Consider the following 22,395-nt stretch of genomic DNA (forward strand, 5'->3'; position numbering starts at 1 on the left):
CAAAATGGGGATTTTGGACTGTCTAGGGGGTAAAATAGAGATTCTAGAAGAATGATGGGGTCAAATTGAAATTTATGGAAAATATAGGGGTTAAAATGGAATTCAAGTAAAATTAAGGGGCAAAAGTGTAATTTTAGGAAAAGTTTAGGGTTCAAAATGGAATTTCAAAAAATTTGGGGTCAATATGAAATTTCATAAAAATTAAGGGGAAATATGGAATTACTTAAAGATTTGGGGCAAAAATGTAATTTATGAAAAATTGGCTGACTGGGTGTAGTGACGTGGACGAATGTGACACGTGGCAGATAATGATTGGATTACCTGGCATTTGACTGGTTAGACAGATGACGTCAGCGTCGTCTACCTTGGAATGGCACGTGCGGCGCGTGAACCGGCGGCGAGGCGCGTGATCTTCCGACGGTGGCGCGTGAAGGCGCGTGTGGTGTTTTTCAGTGACGGGGAACCTCTTGTTCCATGTTTTCGGACCTCCTGAGCACGATGGTGATGTTAGTTTTTTGAGAAAATGCCTGGTTTGTAAAACGCAAAGACGTTAGGGACTCCTCCTCTGAATCTCTCTCCTGTCCGGCATACTTTCTCAACTGTAACTCACTCTCTCGCTCTCTGGACCTTGCTCTGATACCAAAATGGCACAGAAATTGAATGAAAAACAAGCAATTCTTATTCTTTCAAGTCTGCTTCTTTCACAGCCACAAGGGTCCTATTTATAGTCCTAAAATTCGTGAAACTGAACCATACAAATTTAAAGGGGGGGTTACAGAAATTAAGGGGAGGTTACAAAGAGTTTATGATGCTCCATTATGTGTGTCTCCCGTTTCTGCTTCATTATGTGTGTGCCTTCCGTTTCAGCTCGTTTATGCTCTTTCGTTTCATGATTAAAAACAATTAAGGCAAAAGTTAATGAGTTAATATAGAAGTGATTTAATATCAATAAAATCACTTAATGTGGTTTATTCTGATGTTTGGATATGAGATTTTTTTTTTTGTACTTCATATGTGTATAGTGTGTTATCTCATGGAGAACAATATTAATCGAAAGAGCCTCACAATTGAAAAAAATTCAACTCATTACTTCAATCAAGTCTTAAAAAAATACAAAAAGTTGCCAGGCACATTCTTGTTTCTCATGTACTTCTTGAGCTTTTCCTAAAACTTTGGAAGCTTTTTACCAATGATTTGGTGCTCTAGTAAGAAATCTTATCATCAAATTAGTGCATAATCAAAAAATTAATGGGTAGTGATTTTTATTTTTATTTTTTTATACTCAATGTGTCGTTGGATCAAAACATTTGCTCCATTTTAAGTTTCCAACCAAGATAACCCTTGAATGATCTAAATTTGGATTACCCTTGAATGGTGGATATTTACCTTTTGGTCAGAAATGTCAAATTTGGATTGGGATTTCCTCCTCTTGGAGTAAACTTCATCTTCACTATAATCACTATGTTTATTTCCTTAGGAAGCTTTTAATTCTCTTAGTTCTCTTTCAAATTGAGTAATGCAACATTCTCAATTTTAAACTAAATTAAATAAGCCCAATTAAATTAATTAAGTGTATTAGTGAGGTGTGTGGCCAAAGAGGCCTAACGGGCGTGTTTTATTTTAATTTCTACCCTAAACATAGGTCCAAAGGAGAATCGAGTCACCTAAGAATGAAAGAAAAAGAAATTCTGAAAGGGGAGATTATATGCCATGCACCGCGGCTTGTGGATAAACCGTTGCAGCTCATGTGTGGCAACACGCCTAGGAGGTGCTCTCTATGCCATGCACCGCTGTGCATTATGCGTTTGCCGTGACGTATGGTCACATTTTTGCTATCATAAGTTTGCTAAATAAAGCAGAAACCAGAGGAGGAACAAAGGAATACGAGAGGGCAGCAAGAGAGCAGTGCTAGGCTTGGAGAATTTGAGTATTAGGAGTATTTTGGAGCTCCTAAACATTAAAGGTAATCTTCCTACACCTAAATATTTCTCTCTTCTTCCATTTTCTTAGTGATAGAAGTTAGGGTTTGATTAATAATGGTGATTTTTGATCCATAGTTAATATGGGTGTAAACCCATTGACTTAAATGAAGTTAATGAGAATAGATTAAGCTAAGTAAACTTAGTATTTATGATTATATGATGATTGGTAGTTGAAGGACATTAAATGCCCAAAAATTCTCATCAATGTGTTAGTTAAGGACAATATGGCTTCATTAATGAGCATTAAAGAGCTCAATGATGTTAGTGAGGGTTAAAGGAAGCCAAGACACCCTATGGGTACTTTTACATGAGTCGAGAATGAATCTTGAGCATTAAGAAGTGTCGAAGTAATAGATAAAATTACCCTAAATGTGAATATTGATTATTTGCATTGTGATTGCTTGTAGAACAACATTATTGGCACCATTATAACTTCTTGGAAGCTTTGGGGGTAAGTATTTGAGGGGTGAAACCTTTGACCACTCAAAGGTTTAAGGTAGCCAGGGAAATTTTATCTTATATTTTTGTGTGTTAATTAGTTTATTGATTAAGATTTGATAATTGAATTGTGTGAAATTGATTAAAATGTAAATGTGACTTGCTTTGTTTGAAAAGCCCACTATAAAATGGTAATTTAATGGAGTTCAATGATTTTTGAAATTTATAGAGTTCAATGATTGTAAATGCATGAGGTACAATGATTATGATAAATTTAGAGTTCAATGACTTGTTTGATTTGGAGTTCAATGAAAATGTGTTTAGAGAGTACCATGATTTCTTGTCAATGAGGTTTTATGAGTATATGTATTGTAGGAGTTCAATAATTTATAAAATGGTGATGAAAAGTAAAGTTGAAGAGTTCAATGAATATGAGGAGTTCAATGATTGAATGGTATTTGTTGACATGATTTTTGTGTACAATGATATGTTTGTGTATGCTTAACATTGAGTAATTGCATGCCTTGAAACGTCACATGAATATGCATTGCATGATCTTGAAAGGCAGGAGTTCGCTTGAGAAAAGGAGTAGAAAATTAAATCCATGTGGTAGGGCTTCCATCAGAGTTGATAGCTTGCCTGAATTGTTTATATACTCATTGCACCACTTGTTTAATGAGAGACTGTCCCATTGGTTCAATGAGAGATTCAAACCTAACTAGCTATCTACTGGTTCAATGAAAAAGCTAATTTAGAAAAAATGATACCACATAGTGTGAGAAAATAGGAGAAATTATGTTTCGCAAGTGAGTTGGGTGAGCTTTAGCTGGGTAATCCCCTCACAAGTATTTAGACTAGGGAAGTCACGGATTATGGCCTATCTCATTATGCTATAGCCCATGGTTTCATGTCACAAAAATAAGGAGGATATAAGGGAGGTGTGAATATGTATATATGGAATAAGAACACATGGTTATCTGTATTATGACCTTAATGATTAATATTCTTAATTGAGTCTTAATCCATTTTGAGTATATGTCATTTGATTGTGTGACAAACTCTTTTTGATATGAAAGTTGTTAAAAAGTATTATTTCATAAGTATCGTGCTATTATGCCTAGAAAAATGAATTTATGCTCTTGAATATTTTATATGGTTTGGAAATTAATTTTACTTGCCACTTGCATCTAAATTAATTTACATGCATTAGTATGAGTTAGTTAAACCTTGGTTATTAAATGGTTGTACTCACTCTACTATCTTCAATATTACAGGGAATAACTTAAGAAGATTGGATAAAGGAAAGCACCCAAAGGTGTAGGATTATGATCCTATTTAGTAGACCTCTTTATTTTTGAGTCATTATGTGTATTTGACTATTTAAATTGCCAACTAGGATTATTCTATTTTTGATTCTTACTTGCATTATGCATTTATGAGTTTTAAGTATATTTTGGGCCCTATGGAGTGAGTTAATGATATGTGATATATGTGATAAGGCCAAAATACTAATGCAAGTAAGGGTTTAGACATAATCTGTGTTGATTATGAAATATTTGATGAAAAGTGACCTGAACTCCCCTTTATATGTTTTTAAGATTAATGGATTGAGTAGTAAAATTGAGATTTATAAGTGTTTAATAAAATATGGTGCATTGCACAAGTTAGTTTTAGTGTTTTGCATGTGGTCTAAATGGTATCAATGACTATTGACTTTTGATGATTGAGTTGGACACTTAGTTTTAAGAAAAATGTTGAAAAAGTGTAAGTTTTAAAAAGAGTGTTCAAATTTTAATTGTATGATAAATTGATTATGAAACTAAAGTCATTAGTTAGAGTTCGGAAAGAGCTTTTCGCAGAGACCTAATTCACATCAATCGGATATTAGACGAAGGATTGGGGCACGTCAGAAGTTGCCCCAAAAACTATCAAACTGATAGCAAAATTTACGGTCATAGCTCGTGCATATGCATTGTGGCACATGATGCCATGAGCCATGGTACATGTTAGACGAGCCGTGGTGCACGCTCTAAAATTTTGTAAAATTATTTTGTTTTCGAATTCTTTTGCAAATGTATTAATTCTTAAAATGATCCCATGCTTCTACATAAATTGTAGACTCTAATTTGTCTATTTGAAAAACCTTGAAAATGGTCTTAGTTTTGAACACTTGGGATCCCAACTTTTTCACCATTTGCAATTTGGTTTTATATTAATTATCTTAATCTAATCTCCTTGATATTTGAGAGTTGAGGTTAATCATTTTTTTAAAAGGAGGATATTACAAGTAAGCTTCTCATATAGAGCCTTTGCATAATCAACTATAGGTATCTGGGAAGAGTTTTCCCTTGAGTAGAAATACTTGTACTTGAAAGGTTACTATAGCAAAGTAAAAAAAAAAAAATTGGACCTTGTATACTAGCTCACGTATTTCACTCAATAAAATATCACTATTATTTATCACTCTTTTAATGTGAAGCTAAACAATCTTTACTCAAATTCGATTTGGCAAAGTTCTATGTGAGAAACAACAATGTGAGATAACAGTTACCATGAAATTAATGTTAAGTTACAAAGGAAGTGTAAAAGATGAGATATGATGAGGTATGTGAGATAAAATAAGATTGAATGGGATATGATATGGTAGATAAAATAAGATGAGATAAGAATGAGATAAAAGAAGGTATGGTAAATAAGATATGATAAGATTCACCGAATCAAAAAATATATCAACTCTATTATCTATCAAATTGAATCTCCACTCTCTTTCTCTCTTTTTTTAGATAAACTTTTATTTTCAACTCTCTCTTTTTTTAAAAAAATTATTTTGCACCTTTTTTTGCTTGATTTTTTTTCTTTTTTTTCAATAACAATTCTGGCTCTCCTTTTGGAGCACATGCCTATTGTTTCAATATGAAGATATAAGGGAAAGAGATTTAAAAAACTCAATAACAAAATGACTGAGTTTTTTTTTAATAAAAGAATGGATGGAAAAAATATAAGTAGATGAAAAAAAAATGAATGAATGATATAGGGAAGAAATGATAGATGAATGAGAAAGATGAATAAAAAGACAATGAAAATGAATGATAAATGAAAATGAGGATAAACAAATGAGAAAGAATGAAGAACACAGTGAAAGAACATGATAGAATGACAAAACTTCATTACAAAAAATATGACTTTTGGCGACAACAATTTTAGCAGCGACAATTAACATGATAGAATGACAAAACTTCATTACAAAAAATATGACTTTTGATGATGACTTTTAGCGGCGACAATTTTAACGGCAACAAATTGTCGCCGCCAAAAGTTTACAATTTGCCACCGCAAAAAATCGTCACCAAAACTATATTTTGATTTGTTGTAGCCAAATTCTAGTAGCGACTTTGATTTGTCGTCGCCAAAAGTATTTTTATAAAAAATAATTTAAAAATTAAAAATAATTAATATAATTTACTTTTGGTGGCGATAATTATTTTTATAAAAAATAATTTAAAAATTAAAAAAAATTAATATAATTTACTTTTGGCAGCGACATTTGTCACCACCAAAAATATTATTATAAAAAATAATTTAAAAAATAAAAAATAATTAATATAATTTAATTTTGGTGGTGACAAAGTATTATTATAAAAAAATAATTTATATAATCTACTTTTGATGGAAATATTTGTAAAATTATAATTTAGTTTTTTAAAAAAATTATGATTTTTTTAAAAATTTGAAATTAAATAAAATTATTCAAAATATATTTATGAAATTAAATTTCTTATTTTATGTATAGAATTAGAAATAAATTATATATAGGAACATGAAACAAAAAATAATAGTCAAAGTGTGCTAAGTTATTAAATATTTTCTAATTTTATATTATTCATAATCATTTTTTAGACATATATAACTCTTTTTTTTAAGAATTATGTTATTAAGCTAGTATTTTAATATGATAAATTAAAATCTTCATGGGTTCTTACTTCATTTATAATTAGGTTAAGTTATACATAAATTATTACTTACAATCAAATACATAAATAGCATTGGGAAGTTAAAGTTGCACAAACATCGTGAGATGCAAATGATATTATAGACTACTTAGCATATTGCGCACTTTATACTTAGCTTGATATACATATGATATTTACTTCTTTTACTGAGCTCTAATGACTTTTGGATAAGGATTTCATGTAATTTCTCCTAGTATATTTAGGTTTTCATTACTATAATAACATTTTATAACTAATTATTACTAAGAATAATATGAATAACTATTCAAATTTACCTTGCTATAAGATTGGAGATAATTAGATGTTAACGAAATTTATTACATATAAGATTCTTATAATTATCATATATCGTAAAATTTATTAGTATTTATTTTCAAAATGACTATTAACAAAATTTATGTTGTTAAAATTAATTTTTTATTAAAATAATTTTTTAAGATATTGAAAAATTATCTATAAAATATATTTTTATTAAAAGAGGGGGAAACATTTAACTATTTTGAGAGAAGATAAAAATTTAATCATTTAGTTTATCAATTTTTGAGAAAAATATGGAGAAGAAAAAAGTAAAAGATATTTAATATAAAATAATATAATACATATTTATAAATAAATTATATACTTAATAATTTTCATTTAAAAAATAAAAATATAATTTAAACATTTATTACAATGTATATAAGAATATTATTTAATATTTAAAAATTGTTTATTTTAAGTTCATTTTCCTAAAAAAATATTTACTAGTAAAAAATAATATTTTATTAAAATTATAACTTAAATATTCATATAAATCATTTTTTCATATTAATAATTGAAATAAAATATAATATATGTATATCTTTTTAATAATATATTATTTGATATATGTGTATGCAGTTGCATAATATATATTTAATTTTGCATATAATAACTGCAGGTACATTTCAATTCAACTGACAAAGAAGGAAAGCTTAAGGCTTGGAGAAGGGAGAGGTCAAGGATTTAAACCTTGGCTTTGCCATATTTTGTAACAAATATGTGACGTGGCGCGTGGTGGTGACGTGGCACATGAGGTGGTTTGAGAAGGCACACACGTGACAGGTGATATGGCACAAGATGGTAGCATGGCACATGAGGTAGCTTGAGAGGGTACACACGTGGCAGGTGACGTGGCACGAGATGGTGGCGTGGCACATAAGGTGGCTTGAGGAAATGCACACATGTCATGTGACATGACATGAGATGGCTAGGTGATATGGCATTATCTGTTGAACACGTGGCCTGTGACGTGGCACAAGATAGCAAGTGACGTGGTATCATCTGTTGCATATATGGTAGGTGATGTGGCATCACTTAATGCACACGTGACAAAGTGATGTGGCATAAAATAAATTATCATTTCTTAAAAAAAAGTTTTGGCGGTGACAAATAGTCTTTTTGGTGGCGACATTTGTTGCCGCTAAAGAGACCTTTAGTGGCAAAAAGACCAAATGTCATCGCCAAAAATTATTAGTGACGATTGTTATAGCGATGACTTTTAGCGGTGGAAAGTCGCTGTTAAAAACATTTGGTGACGACTTTTTGTCACCGTCAAAAGTCTATTTTTTTTTTTGTAGTGCTTGAACAAGCAATCAAAGCTCTAAATACCAAATAATATGAGACAATTGAATGATAGCTCATGATAATCTAAAAATCCTACAATGTGTTATCTCACGGAAAACAATACTAATCGAAATAGCCTCATAATTGAAAAAAATTCAATTCATTAATTCAATCAAGTCTTAAAAAATACAAAAGAATGAATTGTTTAAATAGACTTTTAAAAATACATAAATGATGCAATCCTATTTAATCCAGGATATCAAATGGATAAATCATATCCTACTAGGTATATCATATCCTTATTTGAATTTAAAGCAAGATAAACTAATTTCTTAAATTTAAAAAAATAATATTAAATAAACTAATGAGATTCATGGGCTTGAGTTTTTTGGAATAGATCCAATATGTTAAGAGTTTTTTTTATGTATTCTAGAACTCTATTTTCCTTTAGGACTTCTTGGTCATGTAGGACATTCTTTATTAATGAATTTAAGAATTCTTTTATCATGTTGGTTTTAGATCTAGTCTTTGGTCTTCCAATGCTCTGCAACATATCAAAGGTATTAAATGTAAGGTTTTGACTTAGCTCTTAATTCCCATCACATTATCAACAAAATGTTTTGCTTCAAAATTGGGAAGCATCAAAGCAGCTTCTTTCATAATCTTTATGCGCAAATCTTTCAGTATGATTTGAATTAGTAATCCATTTTAAGCCCTAAGATTGAGCATCAAATTTTACTCTTTGAATTATTACAAGTTCCTTTGGAAGTATTTTTTAAGCATTGTAAATTAAAGAACTGCATACATCAGATGGAGAAGCTTATACTTTTTTTTCCCCGAGTTGTAGACTACTTGCTTGCGACTGAAACTAGAAAGCTGAACTTAATGACAAGCATTAGTGAACTCAGATTCATGGTTATTTATTGTTTTTTTGTCACTTGGTTTATACACCTCCGGTCTTTTTAATATTTCATTTCTACTAACTTCATTAATATCAGTACAAAAATAGTATAAGGAATAAAAATGTGTAGAATTTTAAATATGCCCTTATATAATAAATCTAAATAATAATGTCATATTACTTTACCCCCATGAAAAGTAATTTTGAAAATATTTTTTAAATATTATCTAAAAAGTTACGTCATGACTTATAAATGAGACCAAATTAATTTTTTAAAATGTGCCTTATAAATAGAATCGAAGGAAGTATATGATAGAAAAATAATACAATAAGATTACTTTAAAACAACAAAAAAGCAAAAAAAAAAAAAAAAGAACAAACAAACTACGACACGAAAGGAAATCCATTAGCTTAATAAGAATTTCCACACCCTTCTTACAGTGAGGTTGTACTATGCCCAGATGAAATTAAAAGCTACATTCTTCGATGTCACATGATGAACAAAGCATCTCCTCTTTGTTCTTCTGTCATATTACAGTTCATTTATAAGATTGCAATACTTTCTTTATGCTTTAATCCAATCAACAAAGTTCTTCAAATTCTTGTTTGAGCTGCCACCTTCTTTGACACTGTTAATGGCCTTTTCCTTCAGCTCTAAAGCCCTCACTCTGAATCCCTCATCATCGAACATTTGATTAATCTTAGATGCTACTTCTCTGCTAATGATCCCATCTTTTCGACCAAGCCTTAACCCGACCTTCCAAATATCACAAATATAGGTCTCATCAAGAAACTGATCAGCCAATAAAGGCCAGCACAAGAAAGGCACTCCATTGATGACACCTTCGAAGGTAGAATTCCAACCACAGTGGCTTAAGAAGCAAGCAATTGAAGGATGGCTTAGAACTTTCTATTGAGGAGGCCCAACCGACGACCTTCCCACGAGAAGACAATCTCTCTTCAAATTCTTTTAGGAAGTCATAGTTTGCCTCATTGTTGATACCTGATCTTACAACCCATAGAAATGGCTTATTTGAGAGTTTAAGTCCCAATGCTAGTTCTTGCAGCTGGGCATGATCAAGGATAGCTATACTTCCAAAAGCAACATATATAATTGATTTATCTTGTTGTAGATCAAGCCAATTCAAGCAATTTGAGTCTTCAGGCCAAAGGGATCCTTCTAAATGATTCAAGCAATTTATCTTTTTCTTTCTTGCTTGAAGTGTACCTATAGGAAGAATTTTTGGAGAAAAAGCAAAAGTTAGAGACTCAAGTTCATGTGTTGAGTTGCAGATCACCCAGTCTATGCTTTCCAGTGCTTTGTTTCTCCTCATTATAGAGTTAAATACAATTTTTTGTGCATTCAAGTTGTCACAAATTTGTCTCTAGAGAAAATGTTTTGTACTTATAGTAGGCATCTCTGGATCCAAATGAATAACCTAATCTTCAGTTGGTGTTCGTAGAGTAGAGATTACAAATTAGTTCATAAGTTCTAATAGTTTGGATACATGGATTTGGTACAACTTATAATTTAATCTATCAAGTAGAAAGCTTAGTTGCTTATGAAAAGTTATATTATGATCTGTACAAATAGTTTAGTTATAATGTCAAACATACATGTCAAAGGCTTAGGTACTATGTAAGAAATAATTCATGTGAGGAACTATAAATAGTTTCGTCCCTTTTTGTCTATTTAAGGCTAAAAACTCATCATTTTTTAATTATCATCGATAGGATGGTCTGAAATTCTGTTGCAACATTGCATACTGATTCTCAACATGTGAAAGAAAATGACGCAGGAAAAGTAAAAAATAAGTACTGAAGCACGAGGTCTGACCATTACTATCAATGATTCCATCATGAAGCAGTTTTGTGATGCTGAGCACCATGGCCAAGAGTAAAGCTGAAGCAGACCAGAATACAGCTCTATGGATTCCCATCTTCTCGGCAACTTCAAGTGCCCATCCCATGGCCCCATCTGCAATCACACAGGTTATCTTTACACTGTCTGATTCATTTATCTCTTGTATCAGCTTTTCCAGCTTCTTTGGCATGACTTTCCACATTGATTCCATTAATCTTGCCCCACGACGATCCTTGCTTTCTTCTTGTTCTAAGCCATCTGGGATGGAGACCAGTTGAATCAGATCATTTCCCACTTGTTCTTCTTCTTCTTCACCCCTTACTGTCCAAGCTTTCATGATTCACTCATGGCTGAAATCAGTGTGATTCTGATGCCATGTTTGACCAGTTCATGTGAAAGCTTCATAAGAGGATTAATATGGCCTTGTAATGGGAAAGACAAAACCAGAACATGTGTTCTACTCATTGTTTAACTCTCAACTCTTGTTTCTCCCACAGTTCATGCAAATATTGCAAGGAATTATGAGATGTGTGTATGTCCTTGCCAAGGGTATCAAAACTAGGCCAAACAGATCTGTTCTTTTGTAGCCATGGACATTAGTGTTGAATAATGAATACCACCAAAAAAATTTCATGGATGATCCAGTTAGATAAAACATGATTGGAAATATTTTGATATGATTGAACATTCTTGGATTCCCTTGTGCATATGATGACGAAGACATTTTATCATGATTGATTACTATGTCACTTTTTCAATTATATGCCTGAAAGAAGCTAACAATTGTGTTGACTAGATTACTCGTACAGACCAACTATATGAACTCTGATTCTACAACCATGTATAACTCACCACTTGGGTGCGGCAATCTTTTCTTTGTTGATTTATATGATGAGCATCTTGCTCCTATTTATTTTTTCCTATGTTTATAAACAATTTTTTATTGAATATTTTTAATGCTGTAGGGGTATAATTGTTCACTTTTTATTATTTTCCCTCTCCATTCTCATCTCATACCTTTCTTTTAAATTTCTTTCTTCTCCTTTCTTTTGTTGTGCCAAAAACTATGCTAGGGTCAAAAGAAACAAATGAGTTTCAAATTGTTTTAAAAAAGTGATTTATTATTACAGATTTTTCATTTGGTTATAATAAAAAAGACTTTTTACTCAAGCTTTTTCTAAATAATTAGAAATTCATTTTTTTATTTTTTTTATTGTTTAATCAAGATTCCTTGCGTTGGGTAAGGCAAATCAAAACCAAAACATGTGCTCTCCTCGTTGTTTAACTCTGAACTCTTCTCGAAAACATCATGCAGGAATTGTAAATTAAGTACAACCCAATAGTTTCAAAACCAAACCAAATAGATATTATTCTCTTTTCGCCATGGTATTTTACTTTCAAAAGGCTACATTATTGTCTTGTACTATAATTAAATCATGAAGTGGGATGTACCACCTTCTGCAGACCTTGGTTAATGAATGGCCACAAATTAATCATTTGTTCGTGGACAGTGCACATGCCTCGATCATCATCGAAAATTTGGATCTATATGAATGCAAATATCAAATATGCTTATATATTTATATTAAATGAATGGTTGAATTGTGTTGGGGGAAAACTGAACTGGCTGACACTTTGGGGTCATGTGCTGAAAGCTTTAAACACCATACATCCACACTACTGGACTTTGTATAAAAAAATTGAAAAAAGTTAAATTTAAAGCTATGATGTATTCTGTCTTGTCAATTTAAAGTTAAAAGATACATGTGGGTGAAAATCGTGGCCAATACTTAGCTCCGCTCCACCGAATTCAAACAAGCAAATTGGAGCAGAGAAGGTTAAGTTGACGGCAAGGGTGGAGAGAGAGGAGGATAGACAGGGGAAGCAGCCCCTAAATTTTTTATTCTTTTAATAAAATATAAAAGTTACATATTTTCAATTCTCTAAGTTGGTATACTATAAAAATTATAAAATGTTAAATGAAATTTTAATTTTAATTTTATATATAATTTTTGACATATATATAGAGCAATTATTTTAATAGTTTAAAAATATGGTTATCATAGAATCTACTCATTTTCAACCGAATAATATTGTACATACTTTTAAAGTATTGATATTATTTTATTTTACTTTCATTTTATGTTTGATGAAAGAAATTATAAGAATTATTATCAACAAAATTTGTTAAGTATTTTAATAAAAATCTCAAAATATATTAAATGTTATGTACTTGATATCTATGATAAAATTACTTATTCAAAAGTTAAGAGATTTGATGAAGATGTTCTTCTAAAAAAAATTACTTTTTTAAAATAATCAAGTTATTAAAATTTATTATATGCATGATTTTTACTCTGACATAATTTGATTAAATTGACATAAATATAAATATTTTATGATAATTGAGCATTATTAATGTGTTGATATATTTGTTTACTACAATTATTAATTGAAAATTAAATAATAAATTCAATAGGTAAGTAATATAGCTTATTATATTAAATAGAATTTTAAATTTTAATGATATATTTAAATCATTTAATACTTATAAGGGTGATAAATTTTTTTATCAATTTAATAATAATTCATATTGAAAAGTAAATTGTTAAAACATTTATCGTAGATATAATAATTAATAATTTTTATACCATAAAAAATTAATGAGCAAAACTTAATATATATATATATATATATATATGTATATATATATATATATATTGTTATACATGTGTAAAATTAAATATAAATATATGTGTTGAAATATTTATATAATATTGGTAATATATATATGTATATAATTTTTTTTTAATTATCATATACATATACACACACTTTGTCATCTTAGCCTTTTTTAATAAAAATTTCTGGTTCTGTCCTGATTGATAGGGAGTTGTAATAGGATAATAGGGCTAGTTACATTAGCATTGGTATCCTTAGAAAAGATCTTTAGTGAAATGATGATGATATTCCAGTTAAGCAGGGTTTAATATAGTTACAGTGAGGTTGTACTTCGCCCAAATAAAGTTAAAAACTACATTCTTCTATTGTCACATGATGATAAAAGCATGTCCTCTTTTTCCTTTTGTCATATTACATTTCATTTATAAGATTACAATACTTTCTTTATGCTTTAAGCCAATCAACAAAGTTCTTCAAATTCTTGTTTGATCTGCCACCATCTTTGACACTGTTAATGGCTTTTTCCTTTAGCTCTAAAGCCCTTAATCTGAATCCCTCATCATGGAACACTTGATTAATCTTAGATGCTACTTCTTCTCTGCTAATGATCCCTTCGTTTCGACCAAGCCTTAACCCGACCTTCCAAATATCAGAAATATAGGTCTCATCCAGAAATTGATCAGCAAAGAAAGGCCAACACAAGAAAGGCACTCCATTGATGAGACCTTCTAAGGTAGAATTCCAACCACAGTGGCTTAAGAAGCAAGCAATTGAACGATGATTCAGAACTTTCTGCTGTGGAGCCCAACCGATGACCTTCCCACGAGAAGACAATCTCTCTTCAAATTCTTTTAGGAAGTCATAGTTTGCTTCTTTGTTAATATCTGATCTTACAACCCATAGAAATGGCTTATTTGAGAGTTCAAGCCCCAATGCTAGTTCTTGCAACTGGTTATGATCAAATATAGCTATACTTCCAAAAGCAACATAGATAACTGATTTATCTTGCTGTAGATCAAGCCAATTCATGCAAGTTGAGTCTGCTGGCCAAAAGGATCCTGCTAAATGATCAGTATGGTTGTTCTTTCTTGCTTGAAGTGGGCCTATAGGAAAAATATTTGGAGAGAAAGCAAATGTTTGTGGCTCAAGTTCTTGTGTTGAGTTGCAGATCACCCAATCAGTGCTTTCCAGTGCTTTGTTGCCCCTCATTATAAAGTGAAATACAATTCTTTGTGCATTCAAGTCACAAACTTGTGTCCAGAGAAAATGTTTTGTCCTCATAGCAGGCATCTCTGGAGCCAAATGAATAATCTGATCTTTTATTGGTGTTCCTAGAATAGAGATTACAAATCATTTGAGAAGTTCTAATGGTTTGGATACACACTTTTGCTACACCTCTATGTCTCTTCTCGTTGTCTTTCTTGCTCATAATTTAAGCTATTAAGTAAAAAGCATGTGCTTATGAAAAGTTTTATTATGATCTTCTGTGCAAATAGTTTAGTTATAAGGTCAAACTCAAATGTAAAGTTTTAGGTACTATGTCAGAAACAGTATCTATTCAAAATCTTAAACAGTTCAAGTGAGGAACTATGAATAGTTAATCAATTTATATATTTAACTCTAAATACTCATCATGTTTTAATCACCATTAATTGGATTGTCTGAAATTCTTTCACAATTATATACTGATTTGCTGCATGTAAAAGAAAATAATGCAGAAAAATTAAAAAAAATAAGTGAAGAATATGGTTCACCATTACTATCAATGATTCCATCATCAAGCAGTTTTGGGATGCTGAGGAACAAGGCCAAGAGTGAAGCTGAAGTAGGAATGAATGCAGCTCCATGGATTCCCATCTTCTCTGCAACTTCAAGTGCCCATCCCATGGCCCCATCTGCAACCACACAGCTTATCATTTCACCAACTGATTCATTAATCTCTTGTATCAGCTTTTCCAGCTTCTTTGGCATGACTTTCCACATAGATTCAAGTAACCTTTCCAAACCACGATCCTTGTTTTCCTCTTGTTCCAGGCCATCTGGGATTGAGACCAGTTGAATCAGATCATTTTCCACTTGTTCTCCTCCTCCTCCTCCTCTCATTGCCCGAACTTTCATGATTCGCTCATGGTTGAAATTCGTGTTCACGAATGTGATTTTGATGCCACGTTTGACCAGTTCATGTGAAAGCTCCATAAGAGGATTAATATGACCTTGTGCTGGGAAAGGCAAAACCAGAACATGCGTTCTACTCATAGTTCAACTCTCAACCCTAGTTTCTCTGAAAGCTCTTTTAAATATTGCCTGGAATTATGAGATATATGCATCTCTGTGTGTACCTGTCAACGGTATCAAAATTAAACCGAGTTGATATTTTCTTTTGCGGCCATGGCCCATGGACGTTGGTGTTGAATACTGAATACCACCAATTGTTTTTTTTTTTTTCAATGGATGGTCCAGTTGCATAAATCTTGATTGGACACATTTGGATGTGATTGGATGCCGTTGAATTCCACCTTGTCCTGGCAACTAGGAACGTATCTGGACAATTGCCCCCACAAGACCAAAAAAAAAAAAAAAATATATATATATATATATATATATATATACACACACATAATAACTCAAAATTTTTCAATTGCTCCCTGAAAAAAATCAATTGCCCCCTATTTTAAAAGAAAATTTTCACTTTTCCCCTCAAAAGGCCTCTCTTATCCCCTAAAAAAATTACTTAACTTAAATTTTATCTATATTTTATAATCTTAAATAAATGGAGGGAGAAATAATTTAAAAAATAAACTTCTTTAATTTTAAATATTTTGAAAAATAATTAATATTTATCTTGTGCAACAAATTTGCCCCTACTATCTAATTTTTCTGGATCCGTGATTGCAGCTCATATGATGAATAAAGAAAGAATGACAAGTAAGAATCTTATAAAAACATTAATGTCAAATTAAAAACTATAATACTGAAACATGATAGAAGGAATATTAAAATTTAAAAACATCAATATTAAAAAATTCTAATTTAATATTAATATTCTTACAAAGTCCTTATTTATCATTCTTCCATGAATATAAAAGCCACATATTCATTTTTAGTATTGTATCCTCTCATAATCTTGTCATTTTAAAAGAGTTCTGATTCCTAAAAAAGATATTTGAATGATTCCAACACCTCTATATAAACTATTTTTTGGAACTAGTTAAAAATATAAAGAAAAAAGATAGAGATTAATCAGATTACTAGCTGTTCTATTGGCGGAAATTCTTTTGCTAGGACAAAATAACATTGTGGGAACTGTAATTTTTTTTTCCTCATATTCTAATGCTATATATAAATGGGTAAGACTTATGTATTTAGCATTATATACTTAATATACTTATATCCAATGAAATCATGACAAGTGGATCTTAATGTGGTAATAAAATTAATAAAAAAAATTCATTATAGAATAGATAATTCATACAAGATCTACATATCTTGATTTGATTGGAAATAAATATATTAAGTATAGAATTAGAGTAATGTGAGATTTCCAAATCTGATGTGTTTTGTAACCCCTGTGTAATTTCTAAGCTAATTGATATGAGTAAAGGTTCTTAATATAGCAATTTGAATGGGGTAATGGAATTAAAGAACCAAAAAATTGAATTAAACTTTAAAAAAAAGATTAAAAGATTTGAAAATCCAAGATAAGGACCAAAATTTAATAAGTCTAAAAAATAAGATAATTGAACAAATGATTTTAAATACATGAATTTTAAATCTAAGATTTTAAAATAAAAAATTCAAATTCAAATTCACCAATCCAAACACTACCTTAGTAAATTGATCTATAATCTCATTCCATGATTTGTAGCCATCAAAACAATAATTTGTAAGTGAAATTTGCTAATTTTTAAAGAAAAAACTTGTCAAACATATTGCTATTTTTATTGATTTTCTACTTTTGATTCATATCCTATTCGCAACTCTCAAAACATGAGTTTGCAAGATTCATTAATTTGTTAAGGAAAATAATTTTAAATAATGATACATTTAACAAGTTTTGCTTTTACAAATTAGCAAACCTTTCTCGTAAATTTGCAAATTTTTGTTTTGAGGGTTGCAAATCATGAAATGAGATGAGAACAAGAAACTTTTAGACCAATTTACTAAAGGACCTTTCGTCCTTATTTTAAATTATCAAATCTTTTAGTCCTCATTTATGTTTAATTCAACTAATATAAGAACATTTGGAGGTGAAAGAAAGGATTCTCCTATAAGAATTGGACTATATCAAAAATCATCTTTGAGTCTTTATTTATTTAACTTAGTTTTAGATATTTTGACTGAGCATATTCAAAAAAAAATCTCTAAATGCATGTTTTTCGTGAATAATATAGTTCTTATTGTGAAGACAAGAAAAAAAATTAACTGTAAATTTGAGTTATAAAAGAGAACATTAAAATCAAAAGATTTTCACCTGAGTAGAGGTAAAACAAAATATTTAGATTATAATTTTAATAAGAGATCAGCCAATAATAATTTGAAAGTGAAATTGAGAGATTATATTATACCTTAAGTGAAAAAGTTTAAATATTTGAGAGCTATTATTCAACATGATGGGAAAATTGATTAGGGATGTTGCACAAAGGATACAAAGCTGGATAGTTTAATTGAAAAAAGGCAAAAAAAGTTATTTGTAATTGAAAGATATTTAATAAACTTGAAGGGAAGTTTTTATCAAAGTGCTATAAGATCAGTTATATTTTATGATAGTGAACGTTGGGCTTTAACAAAACAACAAGAGTATAAAGTTAGGATAGTAAAGATGAGAATGTTAAGATGGATGTGCAGGCATACATATGTAAAAATAAAATTTAAAATGAGTATATACAAGAAAAAGTGAACATAACACTTATTGAGGAAAAAATGGTATAAAATCTTGAGATGGTTTGGACGCATAAAAAAGAAGACCATAAGAGGCACTGGTGAGGAGCTAGTGGAACTAATAATTTTGAGCCTCGTTAAGAGGAGTAGAGGAAGACTAAAGAAAATACTTATAAAAGTTATTAATTTAGATATTTTAATTAACAACATTTCTAAAAGTTTAGTAAATGATAAAGCATAATGGCTTCATACAATTCATGTAACCGATCTCACCTAATATGATAAGACTTGTTATTGTTGTTGATGTTAAATTTAATTCAATATTTTGGTCTTTTAATATCATTCCTCCAATTTGAAAACATGACAAAAAGGGAAAACCCATTAAACAAAAAACAAACTTACTCAAAGAAAATGCATTGGCTTAAAAGAGATTTCCACTCCGTTAAACCAACTAACTCGTCGAGTTGGAGATCATTTCAAATATAAAAGAGAAGACTAGTGTTCTATGTCTAAATTGTTTCTCTTTGTTCTTATCATATTTTACTCTTTAGCTATGATCTTGAAACTGTTTACTTAATTATATCATGCTTTTATCCAATCAACAAAGTTCTTCAAATGCTTGTTTGAGCTACCACCTTCTTGAACACAGTTAATGACCTTTTCCTGTAGCTCTGAAGCACTTGCTCTGAATCCTTTGTCATGGATCGCTTGCTTAATCTTGAATGCTATTTCTTCATGGCTGATTATCCTATCGTTACGACGATTAAGCCTTAAACCGACCTTCCAAATATCACAAATATAGGTCTCCTTAAGAAACTGATCAGCAAAATAAGGCCAGCACAAGAAAGGCACTCCATTGATGGCACCTTCTAAGGTAGAATTCCAACCACAATGGCTCAAGAAACAAGCAATTGAAGGATGTTTCAGAACTTTCTGCTGTGGAGCCCAACCAACTATCTTCCCATGAGAAGACAATCTGTCTTCAAATGCTTTTAGGAAGTCATAGATTGCCCCATTGTTGATATCTGATCTTACAGCCCATAGAAATGGCTCATTTGAGAGTTCAAGTGCCAATGCTAGTTCCTGCAACTGGGTGAGATCCAAGATAGTAAAACTTCCAAAAGCAATATAAGTGACTGACTTATCTGTTTGTTGATCAAGCCAATTCAAGCAAGTTGAGTCTTCTGGCCAAAATGATCCTGCTAAATTCTCACTATGGTTTCTCTTGATTGCTTGAAGTGGACCTATAGGAAGAATTTGTGGAGCAAAAGCAAATGCTGAAGGCTCAAGTTTATGAGTTGAGTTGCAGATCACCCAGTCTACAATTTTTGCTGCTTTGTTGTTCCTTATCATATAGTTGAACACAACTTTTTGTGCACTCAAGTAATCACTAATCTGTGTCCAAACAAAATGTTTTGTCCTCATAGCAGGAAACTTTGGCGCCAAATGAATAATCTGATCTTTTGCTGGTGTTCCTGAAATGGAAATCAGAAATCACTTTGATTCTAATGCCTAACAAGTAAACTTGTCCAAAAATTTTTGGCATAAACATCAACAGTAGTTCATATATGTTGAAAATATTTAAATTGTCTAACCATCAGTATCAATGATTCCATCATGAAGCAGCTCTGGGATGCTGAAAGGCAAGGCCAAGAGTGAAGCTGAAGCAGGCCAGAATAAAGCTCGTCGGACTCTCATCTTCTCTGCAAGTTCAAGTGCCCATCCCATGCTACCATCTGCAACCACACAACTGATCTTTTCACTGTCAGATTCATTTATCTCTTGTATCAACTTTTCCAGCTTATTTGGCATGACTTCACGGATTGACTCTGTCAAATTCTCCAGACAGTTTCTATTTTCATCTTGTCCCAGCCCATCTGGGATTGAGACCAGTTGAATCTCCTTCCTCACTTGTTCTTGATCATCTTCACCTTTTGCTACCACAGCTTTCATAATCTACTTGTGATTGAAATCTGTGGTCACAAATGTGATCTTGATGCCATGTTTGACTAGCTCACATGAAAGCTCCATAAGAGGCTTAACATGGCCTTGTGCTGGGTAGGGCAAAACCAAAACATGTACTCTACACATTTTTTAACTCAGAACTAGATCTCACTATTCTCCTCTATGTGAATAGTTCAGCTTCCGATAATTTTTATACATACTGATGATTCTTTTCCTATAATGTTTATGGAGGAAGAACATGACTTCTAAGATGTATATATACTACTTCACGTTCATTATGGCTGAGAAAACAATGTAATCCTTGTTTCTCTAACCATTGTCCCTTGATGGGTATGATTTTATGCATGGAATAATTTGGTCTATATAATAGTCAACATTCTTTACATAAATGTTGGGGGTAATTTGCTCAAATTTTAAAGTTCAAGGTCCATGACACTACTCATGTAATAGTTTAGGGTCTATGGCGCTAATTAAAAAATGAACAATAACGGTGTTAAAAAAAGTTAACAGTAAGATTTAATTTGCTATAAATTTAAAAGTTTAAGGTCTATTTTACATATTTTAAGAGTTTATGGTCCAGGACGTTTTTCATGCAATACTTTAGGGTTCATTTTGCTCATTAACCCTTTAAAAAATTATAAATGGTGGTTATCTTCCTACATTGCAACTCATATCAATTCATATACTCATGCATAAAGAAAATGTCACAATGATATATCAATGAAATAAAAATAATTTACATATATTAATTTTAAAGATTTCATTGATAATGTGGAGGTTTGAATTGGAGTGATTTCTTGTATTTTTATAAAACTAATTAATATGGCCAAAGAGAAAAAGAAATCATGAATGTTTACGATTTATATTTTGCACATAATTTTACTAGTCAAGAGTCAAGACAACTCATATATCTATATTGTGGAAAAACAATACACAATGATGTAGATTTTTTTTTTTTTTGGGTTAGGATTTAACTATGCCACACATTATTCTCTAATAATTCTTCTAATAAATTTGATTTTATAATCAATCAATGGTGTGTTTCAAGTCAAGCAAACTCATGAGCCTTTTGCTCGGAGGAAGTGGGACATCAATATGTCTTTGTTGATGTTTGATTGCAACTCATATGTCAGAACTCATTTAATTTGTGGTTATCTTTTTATCAATGTAATTCATATCAATTCATATACTCATTACATAAAGCAGGGTCAGAAACAACTTTTGAACTAAAGGGGGCCAATTATGTTTTTGAAATCAAGATACAGTGTTAATTAAAGTTTTTTATAACTTAAAAAATCAAATCATAGTAAAAAAAATAAATATTTAATCTTATATGTACAATTCATATTTTTCAGAAAAAATATATGATTTTTAACCCGTCACATGATTTATGACTCTCTCTTATCATTAATATTTTCTATTTTTAATTTAAAATCCAATTCTACTTATTTGATTGAAAAAGTACACTAAATACCTAAATTTAATACCTTGTTTCTTCGATAATAAATTATGTAAAATGATGAACCACTTGATATTGATGATTTGGGGGAATATGATAAATATATGAATTTTATAAACAAATTAAATCAATATATATGTATATATGTGATGAAAATTTAATAACAATATTTGGCATATATAGAATAATCTTAATTAATATTATGCAAAAATTAAATAACTAAAAAAATTCTATATTAATTCAAAGGATGAATTTTTATAATAATTAATATGTTTTTTCAAATAATTTAGTTAAAATAAAAAATAAAAAAGACTTATAAGTATAAATAAATATTAAGCATCATTCTTTTTTATAATAAAAATTTAATGTTAATTAATAGAAAATATTTTAATGAACTAATAAATTATATATTTTTAAAATGTGTAGAAGAATTATATAGTTTATAATATGCATTTGTGTTTTTTTTAAATAATACGTATAATACATAATATTATTGGAAGCATGAAAGTAAATAAGTGTTGGATGGGGGACTAAATCAAAGTGAAAATAAATAGGAAGGAGGTGTGGGGACCAATTATATTGTGGACAAATATTACACAATGATGTAGATTTTTTTTTTTTTGTTTGTTAGA

The 22,395-nt window shown here is 30.5% G+C and overlaps 3 protein-coding genes across 4 annotated transcripts; all 3 read right to left on the bottom strand.

Moving 5' to 3' along the window:
• Positions 1–9,300: 9,300 nt before the first annotated feature.
• On the bottom strand, positions 9,301–11,525 carry LOC129307066 (UDP-glycosyltransferase 83A1-like). 2 transcript variants are annotated; one of them, XM_054947932.1, is made up of 2 exons: positions 10,759–11,525; positions 9,301–10,143 (listed from the first exon to the last, which is right to left on the bottom strand). In XM_054947932.1, the coding sequence occupies exons 1-2, from the start codon at positions 11,114–11,116 to the stop codon at positions 9,713–9,715; spliced, it is 789 nt and encodes a 262-aa protein (XP_054803907.1). In that variant the 5' UTR covers positions 11,117–11,525; the 3' UTR covers positions 9,301–9,712. The 2 variants fall into 2 exon arrangements, with proteins under 2 accessions (XP_054803907.1, XP_054803906.1); XM_054947931.1 differs by having other exon boundaries at positions 10,753–11,525.
• A 2,276-nt stretch (positions 11,526–13,801) lies between these two features.
• LOC129306649 (UDP-glycosyltransferase 83A1-like) lies at positions 13,802–15,817 on the bottom strand. The gene is made up of 2 exons (XM_054947338.1): positions 15,216–15,817; positions 13,802–14,792 (listed from the first exon to the last, which is right to left on the bottom strand). The coding sequence occupies exons 1-2, from the start codon at positions 15,715–15,717 to the stop codon at positions 13,906–13,908; spliced, it is 1,389 nt and encodes a 462-aa protein (XP_054803313.1). The 5' UTR covers positions 15,718–15,817; the 3' UTR covers positions 13,802–13,905.
• A 3,104-nt stretch (positions 15,818–18,921) lies between these two features.
• LOC129305086 (UDP-glycosyltransferase 83A1-like) lies at positions 18,922–20,430 on the bottom strand. Its single transcript, XM_054945003.1, has 3 exons — positions 20,340–20,430; positions 19,935–20,201; positions 18,922–19,814 (listed from the first exon to the last, which is right to left on the bottom strand). The coding sequence occupies exons 1-3, from the start codon at positions 20,428–20,430 to the stop codon at positions 18,922–18,924; spliced, it is 1,251 nt and encodes a 416-aa protein (XP_054800978.1).
• Positions 20,431–22,395: the final 1,965 nt, after the last annotated feature.

Source organism: Prosopis cineraria, unplaced genomic scaffold (genome assembly GCF_029017545.1).
Source record: "Prosopis cineraria cultivar Desert tree isolate PC_DT_omini unplaced genomic scaffold, ASM2901754v1 PC3, whole genome shotgun sequence".
In the NCBI taxonomy this organism is placed as follows: domain Eukaryota; kingdom Viridiplantae; phylum Streptophyta; class Magnoliopsida; order Fabales; family Fabaceae; genus Prosopis; species Prosopis cineraria.

Excerpts from the sequence above, each read along its gene's own strand:
- LOC129307066 (XM_054947931.1), bottom strand. The coding sequence starts at position 11,116 with ATGAAAGCTTGGACAGTAAGGGGTGAAGAAGAAGAAGAACAAGTGGGA. Across the intron at positions 10,144-10,752 it reads TGGAATCATTGATAGTAATG|GTACACTTCAAGCAAGAAAG; the intron begins GTCAGACCTCGT and ends TTCTTCCTATAG.
- LOC129306649 (XM_054947338.1), bottom strand. The coding sequence starts at position 15,717 with ATGAGTAGAACGCATGTTCTGGTTTTGCCTTTCCCAGCACAAGGTCAT. Across the intron at positions 14,793-15,215 it reads TGGAATCATTGATAGTAATG|GAACACCAATAAAAGATCAG; the intron begins GTGAACCATATT and ends TCTCTATTCTAG.
- LOC129305086 (XM_054945003.1), bottom strand. The coding sequence starts at position 20,430 with ATGTGTAGAGTACATGTTTTGGTTTTGCCCTACCCAGCACAAGGCCAT. Across the intron at positions 20,202-20,339 it reads ATGTGAGCTAGTCAAACATG|ATGAAAATAGAAACTGTCTG; the intron begins GCATCAAGATCA and ends GGCTGGGACAAG. Across the intron at positions 19,815-19,934 it reads TGGAATCATTGATACTGATG|GAACACCAGCAAAAGATCAG; the intron begins GTTAGACAATTT and ends TTTCCATTTCAG.